The following is a 17160-nucleotide window of genomic DNA, read 5'->3' as shown; positions in this document are numbered from 1 at the left end:
TCCAGGTACATGATGTACGATATTTTATTTATCCATATGGGGGTTATTTCAATCGAATCCTTCGCTTATTTCTAACCAAAAAAGAAAAAAAAAAAGTACATTCAACATGAGAGGGAGACGGCACAGAAACCGTTCTAGACTTGGCTGAGTTGTCAAACCCCGCTGCCCAGGTGCTTGTACCTGTCGAGCTAAGGTACCCAGCTGCGGAAATGCAGGGTTTATGAAACAGGAGCTGGTGGGGGATTCTGATGTTTCTCAATCCACACGACCGGGCCTACATCGTTACGTTTTGCATAGGATCCATTCGCTGGTCATTCTGTGAGAGGGTTTTTAGAGCAAAACATATGTAGTGAAACCAAAATCCTACCAAATTGGCAAATCGAACTTGATCTAGTCATAGGCAGTCGTTCATGTGCAGCGGAAAAGATGTCCCAGGAGCATGGCCGCCACGTCGTGACACGAAGAACAAGTCTTGACCGCACAAACTGATATACCATTATACCCATAAGTCAGGACTGTCGACATGTCCACGAGCATGGGATGTGAAATTCCAACCACGGATAGCTGCATTGGACCATGCGACTATAATCTGATCTCCGAAATGATGTGTAGACGGGCCATGCTGGGTGGATTATCGATGGTTTTTCCGGTGGATATCTCTCAGCTCTCGTATTTTCCTGAGACGATCTTTCGATCTCAACCGAAAAGGTAAAATACTGTGCATGGAAGTTGGAAATTGACAGTCAGACGGTCACGCAGGTTTGCTCAGCATATACCCAATCAGGAACAGTGTGTAGTTCAGGGGGTTTCTACGGACCGCTCTCGAGGTGTATGAGCAGTAAGGAAAATGTGCATTGACGATCTCGTGTAGGGAGCAGGATCAAGTCGATGCAATGATCTCCATAATCCGCATATCACATTGATAATAATGCATCGTAAGCACAATCTCCGATAAGCACAGCCGGAGAGCGCGGATGCAACTGACAGATGCATATGCCAACATAAAGGATCAGATAGAAAAAAAGAAAGAAAAAGCTGTGAGAGATGGAAAGAAAGCTCTGTAAGAGGTGTGAGCAACCAATAAGCAGAAAGAAGGAAAAATCTAAATTTGGACTCACAACCAATTGCAAGGCTAAGTTCACAGCCCGAAGCCCGAAGCGCCGTGGAGGTGACATTGCATCAAGCAGGTAACCGTGGAGGGGCTGCAAGGACAGGGGCAAAAGACGCTAGAAAAATCCCTTTTTCTCATCTCAACAAGGATTCCTTGCCGTTTGGCTTCTTCCATTGTATACTTGAAGCGCTTCTGCGGATTGATCACATGCAGACTAGTGGAAATGACACGCCATCAAAAAGAATTCACTCATCTCGGGCTTTCATGCGGTCTGCTAAAAGATCAATGTAACATCCGAGTTCAGAAAGAAGCAACGGGTATGCGCGTCATGGGGCGGGGCTATGGATTTGTATAGGAAAGAAAGATATCAGCCTCTAGTGCGTGTAGGAACTAAGACAGACCTCAAACTCCATCTCGTTCAACCGGTTCGCTGTTAGGGAACCTGCAGCCGGCCACTTCCAATCACGCGCTAGTCCAGGATTCGAAGTCCAGAATTTGAACTCGGGCTGGAATCGAGGCTTGGAGCGGTAAATCCCGTCAATTATTAGAAGTTTCTATGTCTTGAGGTAAGACTTCTGAAGGTCCTCGAACTAGAACGCTTGCAAATAAGGTTGAACATCGAGGGGAAGAAAAACAAAGTAAAAAGATTTGAAGAGATGAGGTTGCACGTAAAAAGGCAATTGCAAGTCAGCTGATTTGAACCTATAGGATACCTGCAGCCCAATTCCCATTGTCGATGCAACAGGTCTGGTCACCTTTTGGGAATTTATTTTCTAAGATCTTGTTTTGCTGTTTAGGATACGTCGTATATGCCGGTAATAAACATCTGTATGGAGTAGAACATCAGGGTAGTCTCTGAGCACCGGCACTCAATTGATAAAACTCATATTCCTGGCAGATGCTGACCTTCGGCGACAGTGGAATGATATCACGGTGCGTTTCTAAATGAGACCATCCAAGAATACCCCAAATCCGTGCCTGACAGGCTAAACGGCTATAGACCAAAATGTCTCATTGGATTACATTGTCAAAAGAAAATAAAGGATTGTCATTCTCCATTACGATCTGCATAGCTATCACATGGAAAAGAATAAAGCGCTATGTGGCGTTCCATCTTGAGAGTCACCGTATCTGACCCAGGTAATGGTTCTGTGTGTAGCCACGGTAAAAAGGGAAAAAGCAAAGAAATAGGGAAGAAACAAATTAACCAACCAATAAAACGCCCAGCCGTGGCGGCTTCCATAGCCAACACGGCAGTGATCGGGTAAGGACCTCGAGTGCTTGCTCATGGAGCCACGACATAAAAACAGCAGCGAGGGGGGGGGGAGTGGAGAAAAAACAATCACCCTAATTCATTCTTCCACGCATAGCCAGGACGCCTGGGTAATCCCGAAATCATAAAATCGTTGCAACCACACCGAAACCATGTCGGCGTTAAATCATAAAATATGGAAAGCAGAGAGCAAAAGAAACCGGGGCCAAGTGATTCTGATCACTGGAAGTAGTCATTGGGCAAGGCTGCTAGCATGGCGATGGTGCCCAGTCCACCCAGCAGAGCACTTACGACAGCCGTGGTGGCGTGGCTCGCAAAGGACTTTGAGGTAGAGTGGTTAGACTTGATTCGCTTTGCAGGACGCTCATTATCAGCAAATGCGGAGACATTCTCGGCAAGTGCAGAGCTGATAGCATCCTTAGCTTCGGAGGAAACTGTGTCGAAGTTGAGATCTGGCTGACTGGCTGGCTCTACAGGCAGCCTCTGAGCATCTTGAGAAAGACTAGGCTCAAGAGACGACGATTGCATCTCTGTTGCAGTACGCTTCAAAGTTGATTTTCTAGATGTCGCCAGGTAGGGCACAGAGGCATCTTCCTGTGCATTGGTCGAGAATGGTCCATCGTAATAATGATTCTCGAATTCATGGGAGAAGGAAGGTACCCCAACAGTGCTCTCAATCTTCCGTTGCATTGGTGGGTATTTGTTCTGGCATGAGCTTGGCAGCTCGCTAGAAACAGCGTGTGTCGGGAAGCGAGCACCTGGATTTGTCATACTAGGGGCAGTCTGTGTCGTTAATGGTTTGCTCTCCTTTCGTATGACGTTCAGCAGCTGGCCCACAGGAACCTCCTGGGCCAGTCGCTCTGGGCCAGCTTTCTCGGGAACATGCTTGGACACCTCGACGGCATCAGTGTGGTTGGTGCGTTCAAGCTTCTTTTCAAGCTTCTTCACATACTCCGAGTTAAGTGAAGGAATGATATGAGGCTTCTGCGAAATAAGATGTTCAAGACGTTCACCCTCAGAGGAACAATCAGAGTCATTTTCGGATTCGTCAGAGACCTCATGATCTTCCTCCAGTCCCTCATCATCATCTTCCTCATAGTTGTCCTCGTCAAAGTCTTCCGCCGACAGTTCACTATCAGCTCCGTGAACCGATTCGCTCTCAAACATCAGATACGGGTATTCATCATAGCGTTCTGAGTTCGACTCGCTGAGACCATCTGACTCAGACATGTAATCCTCGCTGCCCTGGGCATCTTCGTCTGAATCAACGGACTCGTCATCGGCTAGCCAATTTTTGTCGAAATTCGGATCCCAGTAAGGAGCCACATCGCACCACCGATTTCCGATCATTTGGGGCACCCAGGCTCTCACGATCCAACATTTGTGACAGTCGTCAACCTCGGTTTCAGTCTCGAGCTGGTGCTTCAGTTCCTCGCTGAGAAGCTCCAGTGGCTTTTCAACGATCCACCACCAATTGCTCGCATGTTGGCCATTTTCCTCTTCGTAGATGATCCAGTATCTTCGCTTATCGACTGACCAGTATCTAAGAAGGCTGCCAGGCATACGATGGAACGATGTATCTGATTCCTCGAAGTCCGGCTCCCAATAAACTTCTGTCCCAACGCAAGGCTGGAAGCTAGGGGAGTCGTCTACCCAGTATGCGTCTTTGGAAAGAGAACAACGGCGTGCAGCGTGGATGATGTGCCTGTCGTGGTCAACGTCGGGGATTATGTTGGATTCACCCCAAGCCATGTCTGCCAGGCGCATAAACATAGGCCGCATCATGGTCCAATTGCTGTAATGTATCTCTGGGACCTTCTGGTAGCAGACTGCAGGGAGGCTATTTGGGTCATATTCTTGTTGAGCAGATGGAATTTCGGCAGAGGCCGGTTCGGCCGGAGACAGTTTAGTGTCAGGGAGTGGATTGGTATCGGACAGAGGACTAACAATATCCGGGACCAGTGGTGTAGGACCGGGCACAACTTTTGTGATCGATTCGTCAATTTGAGCCAAGCATTCAGAATGGGGCTTGGGCTCGTCCTTTGGATGTTCATCGCCCTGAACACTCGAGGCAGGAGAGATTAGAGATGTATCCGCAGACTGCAGAACAGCAGTTTCGCAGGATTGGGCAACGGACTCTTTAGAAGAGTCATCGCTAGGGAAGTCAGGCTCGATATCGCTATCGTCTTCGGGAACAGAGAAACTGTTGGTTGACGGGCTTAGATCCGGTTTGATAGCGACACCATCATCTGGAATGACTACACCCTGGGGTTTGACCCACTCAACCTCGCAGCGGACTTCGATGGCCTCAAAAGTCTCTGTACTTGATTAGTTCCAGCACTATTGGACTCGGATTGGCAACTTACCCTGACCACGGTCGACATCAACACCAAATCGAATGACATCTCCACTATGCAGCGGGGTATCCACATCTGTTACTAGTTTGGCATCATTCACAAAGGTTCCATGTGTTGAGCCACAATCGGCGATGAAAACCATCTATCAAGGATGTCAGCTTGGCTATGTAGTCAGATCTGGACGCCCAGACTAACATCTTGGTCTGGCGGTATGTTAAGAAAAGCATGGTCGCGTGACATGACCCGAGACTCAAACCAAGCGTTCTCTGTTGCAGGACTCCGTTTTCGAGTTTCCCGTTTTGAGGCACGTCCGATAGCCACGGTTATGTCATTGTCGGTGATGGTGAGGGTACGCAGAGGGTGAGTGTCTTTGAAAAGGGGAAGAAGCGTCACGGTGACTGTGAATTCAAAGTGTTAGTTGGAAGCAAAGTGACTGTTGAGAGTTATCAAGTACTTACCGCGTGGGTCCGGCATGGCGAAAGATAGATCCACGATGGTGCTGTGAAGGATTTGGAAAGCAGAAATAGGAAACTGTTTGTATCTAGACGATAGTTAGACTGAGAGATGGAGTTTCATAATAGATATCGTAGCAGCAAAGTAGAATGAATAACAAAGCATGGGAAGATGAAGGGTGGGGTAGGAGATTAGGGAAGTTGGGGGACAAAGGCAGCTTACCCGGATGTTTCCAGGCTGCAACGTGATCACATGGACCAGTTGAAACAGCCGGGAGAGATCAGACTGCGGAAAAAAGGCAGTTTTCGAGCAAAGCAACTCAGAGCAAATATGAAAGGTTGTTCAAAGTACAGTGGAAGAGGAAAAGGAAGGGAGAGAGGGGTAGGTTCATGAAATCAGGTCGAAGTTAGGTTCACCGCTGACAAGATAGTAACCCGTTTTAAACAGAGCTCAGCTTGATCATCAGTTACCGGCAAATCTACTGAAAAATAAGGAAGTCAAGATTCAACAAGAAGTTAAGAAGTCAACTTCCCGGAAGCTCAGGAACAATGAGGTATGTATGAGAAGTGATAGTGTAAGATAAGCAAATGACGCCGTTGGGCTTATTTCAACATGCATATACTCTGGCTCTACAGGTACTTCCCAACTGTACAAAGATGGACTAAACAAGAGATATTACATATTAGACTTGAACTTACTTACTGAATCTTTCAACGATTCAGACCGTTTCGACGTTGAGGTTCATATAAAAAAAACAAAAGGGAGATGGCCGATAAGGGGTGGGGTCAGCTGATGTGGGGACACACGTCATGGTCATCCGTACATACAACCTTGGAGAGGGAACTACTCCCTACTATGTAAAACATATACATACATAGACAGACAGCCTTGAAAAGTATTTGGTATACAGTAATCTGATTTTAATGAGCACTCTCATTTTTCTCTATGGTACACAAATTACTACATGGTCAACCCCCAATGCACATACCCGGGCTCGGTTTGCCGTTCGGCCCATCCTATCCCGAGTCCTATATCAGACCCAGTACCAAAACAAAAAGAAAAAAGGCAGACGGGGAATATGTCAACCGATACTAAATACACGCAGAGAGAATAGTGACCGGGGATCCAAAGATACCGAAACCGGAAGAGAAAAAGGCTTAGACAGTAATACCCGGACCGGGGCGAGGAAAGAAGCGAAGAATCGAAGAGTGAAGATGGTCCACTTGCTTACATGCCAGGAGCACCACCGTTCATGGCACCCATGGTGTTCAAGCGAGCAGCTAGCTGGGGGTACTTCTCCTGAACCTCCAACTGAGTGCGGGTGGCCTCGGCATAGGAGATGGCGTTGATGATCTCAGCCTCGGTGCGAGCCAGCTCAGCAGCGCGCTCGAAGTACTTGAGAGCCTGGGAGACCTTGCCCTGCTGGAGGAGAAGCTGGGCCATGGTGCCAACGGCAATATCGCACTCGGGGTCGATGATGAGAGCCTTCTGGCAGAGGTTCTCGGCCTCCTGGAAGTCGTGCTTCCACTGGAACAAAGCAAGAGCCTTGTTGATCAAGGGCAGAACGTTGATGCCCATGGGCTTGCTCTGCTTCTCCATCTCGACGGCCTTGTCAAACTTCTCAATAGCCTCAGAGTAGTTCTGCTGATCGAGCAAAAGCTCGCCGTAGTAGTTGTACACATCAGGAACTTCCTCAAAGTTCTTGACTGTCCGGCGGAAAGTGGCCATCGCTGAGGCGACAGAGCCCATCTTGTATTGTGTCACACCAAGTTGGATGTGAGAGTAAATGAACGACCGATCGAGGTCGATTGACTTCTGGTAGTCCTTGGCGGCCTCGGCAAGCTCAGTCAGGATGAAGTGCAGCTGAGCACGGTGGTAGTAGATATCGGGGTCATCCTTGTTGTGAGTAATGGCAAGCTCAAAGTCGTCGGCCGCAGCGTCCTTGTTACCTAGCTCCAGGTGCAAGCTGGCGCGCTTGATGTAGCTTTGAACCAGGGAAGGTGACAGCTCAACACTCTTGTCCAGGTCGACCAATGCGCCAGTGGCGTTACCACCAAGGTAGGTGAAGGTGGCTCGCATGTTCAGGGCCAATCCTTCAAATTCGTCAAGCTCGCCAAGCTCAAGTGCTTTCTCGAAAGCGGTGGCAGCCTCTTCGTAGCCATCGGCGGTCTTCTTGCCCATAGCGATGAGACCCTTACGCAGCTGGCCCTTGCCGGACTCCTCGCTCAACTCAACCGATTCCTCCAATCCCTCGGGGAGGACCTGGGGGCGGAAGCTCTGGAGGTAGTTGGAGACAAAGGTAGCACTGGGCAACTTCTTGGTGCGCGCCTCCAGAATAGCCTGGCTCTTCTTCTCGGCAACCTTCTTCAGCAGCCGTTCCAGCGAGTTGCGGCTCACGTCGTTGGAGAAGGCATCAATAATACAGCTGGCTGTGAAGTCGAGGAGAGCCTCACTGTACTTTTCAAGGTGCTCATACGCAATGGCTCTTCGGTTGAGGGCCTTCACGTATTCGCTGTCCATAGCGAGAGCGGCGCTGGTGTCCTCGACGACCTTCTCCCAGTTGGACTGGACGTTGTAGCACGCGGCACGGTTGGAGTAGAAGACGGGGTCGGGCTTGCAGATAATGGCCTTGCCGTACAACTCAATCGCTTTGGGGTAGTCCTTGATTCCGTAGGCCTTGTTACCGGCGGCCTTCAGCTTGGCTGCATAGGCGTTCCGGGTCTTAATTGTCAGCGAGAGTGTGAGAAAGAAGGTTGCTTAACATACCTCTTCGGACAGTTGTCCAATAGTTGCCTCATCGACTTCTGGAAGCTCCTCAGTAGGCTCCTCTACCTTTTTGGGGGACTCTGAAACCTTGTCAGTCATACGACCACCGTGTTTAAATAATAGCACATACCATCCTTCACTGACGCAGCCTTTTCCTCCTCGGCCTTCTTCTTTTCTTTCCGTCGCTGATTCTTGCTCTTCTTTGGGGCTGGAGGAGTGGATTTGCTGGAATCGTTCAGGTAATAGACGACACCCGCGCCGGTCACGACAACGGCAACACCGGCAATGGTGTAAACAACGGCCTTGTTCTCCGAGACCCAGTTAGTAATGCGATCCCAGACTGATGCCGATGATGACTCGGTCAGCTTTGATGTATCAAGCACCACATTTTGGGTGGGTGTAGGTAACGGCAATTCGTTCGACATGATGTGTAAGGGAACCAAGCAAAGGACCGCAGCTAGTTCTTCAAGTGTATGCAGATATCAGTATTGGATCGGTAAGTCAGGCGCAATTAGACTGAGATGCAAGACAATGGGGTAACCAACCAGACCTCGACAAAAGGAGTTAGAGATGGGGAAAGAGTCGGGAATGATGAAGCTCAGAGGAAAAGTCAAGGGTTCCGCTGGCCGGGCCGGCCAATCACGCGCTTTACGCCGGTAACGCTCAATTTCTCCACAACACATGTCCGGATCGAAGAGTTGGCTCATCGGATCTTTTTGTATTATTCCCCTTCTTTTCTCTTTGAATTCTGTCCAAAGCAACATCGTGTGGATTTATCTACTATTTGGCAAGACTGACATTGGTAACTATAGCAACGACCGTAAGCCATTGACCTTCGCAAAAATGACCGAGAACTCTTCAATCCCACAATCTTTCGAGATCATTTCGTCCCTTCGCTTTGACCCGGGCCTTTCAGATGCAGCTTGTCGTCATACATCGAGCTATCCGGATCCTCACAAATCCCCTTACTATCTCCTCGCCTATCACCAAGATCGGCTCATAGCTGCTGCGGCTCATTTTGAATGGAACCGGGCTCTAAACTGGCTGCGGCAAGATCTGGAAGGCTTCGAAGAGTTTCTTGACATGTCAATTCCGGACCGGAGCAAAGCGTGGAGGCTTCGAATTGTAGTGAACAGCAAAGGGAAGGCGAGGGTTGAGGCGAACCCAACAGCGAGCATTGATTTAATGAGTTTGTTCATTCCTTCTCTACATACGAACCCAAGCCTACCGATATGGCGCGTCTATGTCGACACCCAATCAACAACTCCTTCTGGCTTCACCACACATAAAACTACTGCGCGTGATGACTACACGTCTGCACGGCTGAGAGCAGGGATTAATTCGCCGACTGACCTTGCGGAAGTACTGGTTGTGAACCCGGAGGGCGAGATTATGGAAGGCAGCATCACTACGCCATACTTTTTGCGAGACCACATGTGGATCACACCCCCACTGAGAAGCGGCGGCAATGCAGGTACAACACGGAGGTATGCGTTATCTCAGGGTTTCTGTCTAGAACACACCATATCCCGGGATGAGCTTGTGGATGGCGAGTTGTGTTGGTTGAGTAACGGCGTAAGGGGGTTCATTCGCGGCCAAGTTATATTCAAGTAATAATTCCCCATATTATATGACATGTACCTATGTACGCACCTACTTCGATGGGTACATATGTGGACTAGTCAAGTATTTGAATGGTATTGGTAAATTGATGAAAATGCTATGGAATCATGTGTATTTTGAACTTGATAGCTCCGGAAAGTGTCCCTCCTCCAAGCAGCCTTATTTTTTAGCCTTCTCGACAACCACCGGGTTTGGATTCCCCTTCCACTCCAGAGGGCGAGGACGCATGTACTCGGCCATAATCTCATCCGTAACCTTTGCTCTGCGCTCCTGGAACCCTTGAACATAAGTCTGTAGCTCAGCGATACACTTCTGCTTGATCTCGCCAGTCATCATCTTTCCACTCTCGTAATCGGTACGGATGCGCTCAAGCTCCGCATCATCCTCGAGGAAGAATGTCAAGTACTGGAATGGGATATCGTTCTTGGTGTTTCCACCCAGCTCGCGCTGCAACTCCGCGGTGTCCTGGCCACCTGAGAATGCGTGCTTGTTGATCTTGTTCTTGATCTTGTTAGGCGTGTCGTTCATGAAAATAGCGGAACTGTCGACACTGGCAGACATCTTGGATCCAGGACCCTGGAGGGCGGGAAGGAAGATAGAGTGGATGAGAGAGGGCTTCTTGAACTTCATCTTCTCCGCATGTTCGCGGCACTGGCGGAAGTAGGGGTCTTGGTCAATAGCGCATGGAATCAAGCAAGGGATCGATGCGACCTTCTTCGTCTCGGTACCGAAGATGTGGGGGAAACTGGTAGAGAATGCCGCGGCGGACTGGGTGGCACAGAAGTGGAACTCGCCAATGTTGTTGCTGTCGTTAAACCCGAATGTGCCCTTGACCTGGTTGATTGTAATTCTCTTTGCCATTCGGCACATGTTCTCGTAGAAAGCACCACCAATGAATTGGAAATCACTGAAGATAAAGGTCTTCTTCATATCGAATCCAACAGCAATGATATCCTTCGCGTTTGCTTTTGTGTATCTCTTGGCGTCCTCAATTTCGATCTTCTGGGAGTGCATAAACTTCTCGTCGTCGGTCATCATGATAACGAGGGGAACATCGAAGACGTCCTGGAGCCATCTACATTTGAATCAGTTTCCCGTATCTACTCAGGTGGTCGAGACTAAACATACTTGGTGAACTCGAACGGCACAGTGTGTCCAACGTGCATGCTGTCGCTACTCGGGCCGCGGCCAGTATAAAGGAAGAACGGTTCGCCCTTCTCATGCTTATCCAAAATCTTCGACAGATCACGGTGACTGAACACGATACTCCGGCGCATGAAACGGTGTGGTCGATGGCCAGTCACCTTCTCAAAGCGCTCCAATAAGGCTGCATTGATGGGTGTGGCTCCAAATTCCCTCGTGAGCTTCTCATAGTCGACCGGCAAGAGCTTTCCAGATTCATCAACTCCGCCGGAGACATCGAAGGGCGTCACGATCTGGCCAACGGCCTTGGTCTCTGGGGTTTTTTCGTCGATGCTCAATGAGTTGAGCGCCGGAGGCTGAACTGCTTCGTTGGCCATGATTGTTTCTTCGTCTGGTAGAAATTGGTCAATTCTAAGTTTTCAATTGCAGCAGTCAAAAGCCAATCCTCACTTTATTTTATGGTTGAGGAAATCATGAATTTCCTGTTGCCCCTCTTGGAATATCGCGTGATGACTCAGAACTCCCGCTATCAGTGAATACTCTGATTGGTCTACTTTATACACTATCAGGTGACCGGGCCTAACCCCGCGAAAGCCTTCCTTTATGCTTGGTTATTGCTTCAATATTTCATGTTTAGTTAAATCGGAGTCGATAAAAGCACGAGGCTCTCAATTAAGTGAGGTAAATATATTTGGTGTGTGTATAGTGTACGCAACGTTCATAGTTGCAATATAACATAGAATGTATCTAGAGTGATCGTCGGAAGTATATAATTACCTCCATGCCTTCGAGTGCAATTTTTTGAAAAACTAAAAAAAAAGAAAGAGAACAACAGATATTTGGGCCACTACGATATCAGAGACATAAAGAACTTTGACCTCCACCCAGCAATGTAGGAAGTCTAACATTCTTACGTTTGTCGCTGCGTTATTTGTGGATATAAGATACCAGAGCCATATTGCGCACTATTTCAAATGTTGGCAAAGATTTTCAGCAACATCATCCATACAGGCTTGACTATTTTAAAGCCCTAACAGGTATGTATGCACCTGTCCATGTGAGGTAACCTCGAGTATATTGGGCTTCTGGCTACCCAAAACTCCTATTGAAGCCGTCACATTTTTCTCGTGGGTCGTATCATTCACAGAGGTCTCCAAGTTAATGAATAACTTGTGCGGTCACAATCTCGATGACGTCTATGTTCTAGCGCCGATCTTATGCCCCTAACACTAACATTCTTTTCCTCTTCTTAGTACGACATTTGACAGGAGGGTTACCTAAGTAGATGCTGTCTCATAATCAGTATTTGAAATCTGAGCTACAATCAGCAACACAGGATCCAGACTTAGCAATCCTCGGCCTATCCTGCATTTTATAGTCCGCCGATCTATATAGAATCCCTCCTGGTGTTGATAATCATTGCCCAAAGCTACCCTAGCATTTATCTGCTTCTTGGGGCACCATTATAACGGACAGGTGCTCCCGAGTTCCCATGGCTTCTTAGCCTGATATTTCTCGCTATCTCCACCATGAATAACAGGTAGACGATCTCTCCATATAAAGACATCCTAATAATACGCGCAGATGGACGCAATTGAGTTTCCACTTAGTTCTAAGTAATCATATAACCCCCTGTGCTGACTGCAGCGTATACGGTTAATTTTGTCTACAAAGTATCATTCCAAAGCCAATACATACATATGTACGGAGTAATAGCTTGAACATAATATATTATTAAGGTACGGAGTACTGTTATAATATCTGTTATTTTTCCCGCCGGAAATGGACAGGGCACCCCGGCCTGCATGTTGCCAGACCAATAGCCCCAGTCCAAGCGTGGTGGATGCGCTATGTAGAGTGCAGAGTGCGGAGTATATCAGCCCACCTTTCTAGCTCACCATAAGAACTTACTCCTACCCACCTTGCTACGCGCACCTGCATCGGGTATCATTCTATCTCACCCAAAATTCCCTCTACCCGAAACTCCATGCAGCAAGCCGCCGCTAAGCACGCCTTATTGATGGGCTCGCAAGCCACCGTATGCGGCACTAATCCCCATTACGCCGGGCTTCGAGTAAATATCAACAATGCGGAAGTCAACTGGCTGTATAACTGCTTACATTGTGTCCATTGATATTAAGGCAGCGTAACGAGGGGGCAAAATTCCTCGGATATGTGGGTCACTCGTGTTTGAGATTATGCCAGTAAGCTTGTCTTTTCGGTCTACTGCAGATGTGGGTCGCTTTTCCTCTTTTGATAAGGGCGGGACACTTTATAAGCAGTTTTGGTCTATGAGGGAGAAAGAGACAGGATTATCAACATTAGGACTGTGGGAACTCCGGAGGGGTCCGGTTGACACGTAGCTTTGCCGTGTTGGGTGAAGCAGTGGGAGATGAGACCCGCTTGGTTTGTTGACTGGGTATATTGTCCAGTTTGAGATTTTTCTGTTCATATTGGGTTATACATATTCCGAATGGGATACCAAGGCTGGTTTCAGACTTGGTGGGGGCGAAGGGCCGAGGCTATGGTCTCATAATCTTCCCGTGGACTTGGACTTGAATTCGAATCCGAACTATAAACTCCTCGCTAGTGAGTTTCAGTTTCTTTTCATGTGGTACAGCAGAAAGATCCGGAAGGATGCAGAAATCACAGTATGCAGGGGTAAAGGACAAAGCTGCCGAAAGTTACTACCTCGATTTACTTTCTATTACGAGCAATGGTACCTAGGTAGGCATACTGATGATGTAGCATCAATGCACTCTGCATTATTCTCTACTTCTCTCTCACGGATGTTTGATTTTAAATAAACATATTTTAACCTGGTAAGGTGAAGAAGATCAGCTCTAGAGATGCGCCTAGGCATAGTCGATAAATAAAATCAAAGCCAACCCATCCTGCAGCTAGCCTAATCAAGAGTAATAAGCAAGTTGCCCAATTCGCTTTTTATGCCTTTATTAGTTCACTCTGGCTCTGGAAGGTCATTGTATTATTTAGATGTCACTCTAGGGATTACGGTTCACCCACCACAAAGATAAAATCCATACCTCTCTTGAATATGGAATACAACCTTGTTCTAAAGATATCTAATTCTGCAGCCTTATAACCAAATGCGTCACTTTCCAGCAAAGGGGTAACTAGATGTGTTGGGAGCTTGGACAATAATCCGAGACAATACGCGCACCAAACCATCATGAGGTTGTATCAAGCACACAGAATACATTATGAGGAGGTTCAGCTCATCGCATCAACCAGTCAGCTTTAACGGTACTCTCCCTCCACGCGTAGTGATAGGTGTCGGGTGATGCGGCGTACAAGGCAACGCGGATGATGGTTGGCTGGATGGAATCTTCTATCCAGCTTGGGGGTAGATTGACTTCAGCAGAAAGCTCGGGAGATGTAGACGGATGACATGGGTCGGTAGTTAAGACGTCACTGCGTTGAGTCAAGACGCGTGCGAATCAGAAATGACCAACTTGACGCATGACACCCCCCAGTCAATCGATCGCAACTGGACGGGGAATATCCATTTTCCACTTGCCCTCGCTAAAACGACATTGAAGATATGTGATATCTTTTTTAATATATATATTTTTTTTTCAGTCTGGGGAATTTATAGGTCACCAGGCAGTTGCGCGTGGAAAAGGGTGAAATACTGGTTTCACAGGTGCCTGGCTCGGAACTTTTAAGAAGGGCCTTTCTCTCACATTTCCTTTTTTTTTTCTCGCCGTTAACTCAGGGACAAAGAGGTCCACTATTAAAGCGGCACATTCGTCATCCCGTCCCTCCAAACCTTGGATTTACTTGAAGTCAGCGTTCTAGAGGGCCATCGGAGTCCTCGGAGAATCTAGTAAGATATTTTTTTTATTATATTTTTATATTTCTATGTTTTTTTTTTTTTTCATGTTTCGGGTATTTTTCATTTTATTTTGTATCTCTTTGTATTTCGTCATTTGCAATTTTATTTCTCTTGGAAATTGGTGGAGTTTCCCCCCCGCAAGTGCTTAATGCACACTAACCAGAATAGATGCGAAAACATTCTCCTTCAGATTCCCCTTTTTCATTTTCTTCTTCCTCTTCCTCATCTTCCTCTTCTTTCTACCTCTCATCACGTAGTAGTTCATTTTCCCCAAGTAAGTGGCTCAATTACCCGATCATCTTTCCCCTTTTAAGATTTCCGGGTGTTTATCCCCCTCTTTCACCATTGGTCCGCTCCTGGGGATCTATATTCTCAAACTTTCCCCCTTCCCGATGACATATACATTCGATATTCTGTCGGCTATCGCGATTCGCTTTCATTCTTCGCTATACACGTGTGTCATTCTCATACCCACGCTGATCAAAAATTTAGGCCTATCATCTACCTCGTACCGACATTCAACATTCCAACCAAGAGATCATCTTGAAAGTCTAATCACCAAACACGGCTACCCCACACCTGTGTCACTCTCTTCCCTGCGAGATTTAACAGCCACCTCATCTACTTATACTCCCCCTTCGCCTCGGTCCCGGTACCCGGATCCAATTCCGATCGAATTTGACCCGCTTACCTCATCATCCTCGAGACCTATTCCAATCCCAAGACGCCCCGGTCCAGTATACGATCTTCCAGTCACACCACTCACCGGTCGATTTGATCACTCTTATTTTGAAGATTGGGAACGTGCCTCTCAATCCGCCAAGTCCCGACAAATCCATCCAATCCGGCCTCGCCGCGGCCAGTATCCATCGCGGCCCCTGCCATCCTCGACAAGGATGCGTTCTGATAACTCACCTTACTACTCCCCGGCTGCCTCGCCTATTATGTCTCCACGACGCTCAAATTCTCCCCAACCAACTCGCTCTCGGACCCAGAATCAATCCAAAGCCAAACAAACCCAGAACTTCCATCTCGGAAGCTTGCCCAGGTTCCATCCTGCTGTATATCAGTCGAGCAGCACTTCTCACAATGTCGTTTCTCAGCCTTCATCCCCTCGTCAATCTCGACAGCCTGTCTACCGCACTACAGCTGGGTCACGCGACATGATGTGGCAGTACCGTGAGTTTATCGAGGGCGTTCACCAAGGCCCTTCGGCGCCTCGTTTGGACCCTCTGGTCAGCCCCGGCCCCGTAACGCCCTTGGCACTCGAAGCCGGTGATTACCTTGCCCATGGCTCGATGAACAGCACATCCGAGCGGACTCCACGAGATGTCTCAAAGAACTCCGGCCCCCCGCCTGAGCTGGTGGAGAAGCTCATTGCCTATGAGGAGAAGGCTCGGCAGATGGCTCGAAAGCCCGCTAAAGGCCGGTAATAGAACTACCCCGCCCCGGCTTTGCATCAAAAGGTAGTTTCTGTTTATCATCCATTAGAGAAGTAGGCCCCCCCTTGGCACTACTCTTTTGTGCCTGTTCTTTTTATATCTGCTTTTTTGGTGTTTTGGAACAAAATGAACTCAGCCAACAGCGCTGATATGGTGTGCATGGGCCTCCTTTATCGTTTTCTTGTTCTCATTTTTGCACTCTCGCCTTTCTCATGATCAAACATCCTCGGCTCTCGACCGACTACTGCGTTTGATCTTGCATCACGACTTCATGTATCTAAATTATACCCTACTCTAGTTCAGTCTTCGGACCTTAGCATATCCAAATGGCGCCCACGTATCAACCCTTAATACGGAATATTATTTTATGTAGTCTATTTAGCCCTTGATTTAACTACACCACAATAGTAGCCACCCAATCTGGCGCTATGACGGGGGTGTTTCCAGCATTGAGGTTATAGGTTTGCCAATGTTGGTCTAATTTGACATTTGACTCTGGGGTGTGTCGGATGGATAATTTACTTGGGTTCGCCAGGTTTTCCGGATTGCCTAGATCTAGAGTGCATTTCCGATATTCAGATAATGGGCAATGGTTTGTATCTTGTTTTTTTTTTTTCTTTGGATTATTTTTGGTCTACAACTTCCATCCGGACTCCAAATGTTCCCAGTGCGCTATTATCTTTGAGATTGATCCTGTTAAGTTCCATCAAAATAAGAGTTAAATGTACGAAAGCTAATCCCCCCAGATTTACTACTCCATATAGAGCTAGCTCAAACGCCACCTCCGGCATGCGCCTAAGGCATCATCCGCGATCCGGAGGAACGCCCAATCTCCCCGAGAGGAATCTGCGGGGCCCAATTTACTTCTCCCAGCAATATTTCCTTCACATACTCCATTAATGTCTTATATATACCCCAGATTCCCCAGAAAAGACGCATTTTGCAAAATACTCCTTGGAAGCCAACCCGAGATCACTCTATCCTTATCGGTATCTGTCACGTTTCGATCGAATCGACAAGCACCCTACGATTTGCGCGAGTCCATTCCGTGACTTATTTGGTCTGAGATCCATAATCAGAGATTGAGGGAAAACGTGTGGGGTTACTAGACGATGTCATCGGCGCCGGCGCCTTTA

The 17160-nt window shown here is 47.7% G+C and overlaps 5 protein-coding genes across 5 annotated transcripts; 2 read left to right on the top strand and 3 right to left on the bottom strand.

Annotated features, from left to right (window-relative positions):
- Positions 1-2603: 2603 nt before the first annotated feature.
- Positions 2604-5215, bottom strand: PGRI_047790 (FHA domain protein; the record flags this gene model as incomplete). The annotated part of the gene is made up of 4 exons (XM_040792492.1): positions 2604-4702; positions 4751-4883; positions 4937-5139; positions 5200-5215. The coding sequence occupies 4 exons, from the start codon at positions 5213-5215 to the stop codon at positions 2604-2606; spliced, it is 2451 nt and encodes an 816-aa protein (XP_040644459.1).
- Positions 5216-6421: 1206 nt separating this feature from the next.
- Positions 6422-8385, bottom strand: tom70 (putative mitochondrial outer membrane translocase receptor (TOM70); the record flags this gene model as incomplete). The annotated part of the gene is made up of 3 exons (XM_040792491.1): positions 6422-7915; positions 7961-8040; positions 8091-8385. 3 exons carry the CDS (start codon positions 8383-8385, stop codon positions 6422-6424), a joined length of 1869 nt encoding a protein of 622 aa, XP_040644458.1.
- A 418-nt stretch (positions 8386-8803) lies between these two features.
- Positions 8804-9574, top strand: PGRI_047770 (Aminotransferase, class IV; the record flags this gene model as incomplete). Its single annotated transcript, XM_040792490.1, has 1 exon — positions 8804-9574. The coding sequence occupies one exon, from the start codon at positions 8804-8806 to the stop codon at positions 9572-9574; it is 771 nt and encodes a 256-aa protein (XP_040644457.1).
- Positions 9575-9742: 168 nt separating this feature from the next.
- Positions 9743-11103, bottom strand: PGRI_047760 (tryptophan--tRNA ligase WRS1; the record flags this gene model as incomplete). The annotated part of the gene is made up of 2 exons (XM_040792489.1): positions 9743-10658; positions 10712-11103. 2 exons carry the CDS (start codon positions 11101-11103, stop codon positions 9743-9745), a joined length of 1308 nt encoding a protein of 435 aa, XP_040644456.1.
- A 3871-nt stretch (positions 11104-14974) lies between these two features.
- PGRI_047750 (uncharacterized protein) lies at positions 14975-16015 on the top strand (the record flags this gene model as incomplete). Its single annotated transcript, XM_040792488.1, has 1 exon — positions 14975-16015. The coding sequence occupies one exon, from the start codon at positions 14975-14977 to the stop codon at positions 16013-16015; it is 1041 nt and encodes a 346-aa protein (XP_040644455.1).
- Between the last annotated feature and the right edge of the window lie 1145 nt (positions 16016-17160).

Source organism: Penicillium griseofulvum (genome assembly GCF_001561935.1).
Source record: "Penicillium griseofulvum strain PG3 chromosome Unknown contig_84, whole genome shotgun sequence".
NCBI classification, from domain to species: Eukaryota; Fungi; Ascomycota; class Eurotiomycetes; order Eurotiales; family Aspergillaceae; genus Penicillium; species Penicillium griseofulvum.
This window is presented reverse-complemented; position numbering and strand designations above follow the sequence as displayed.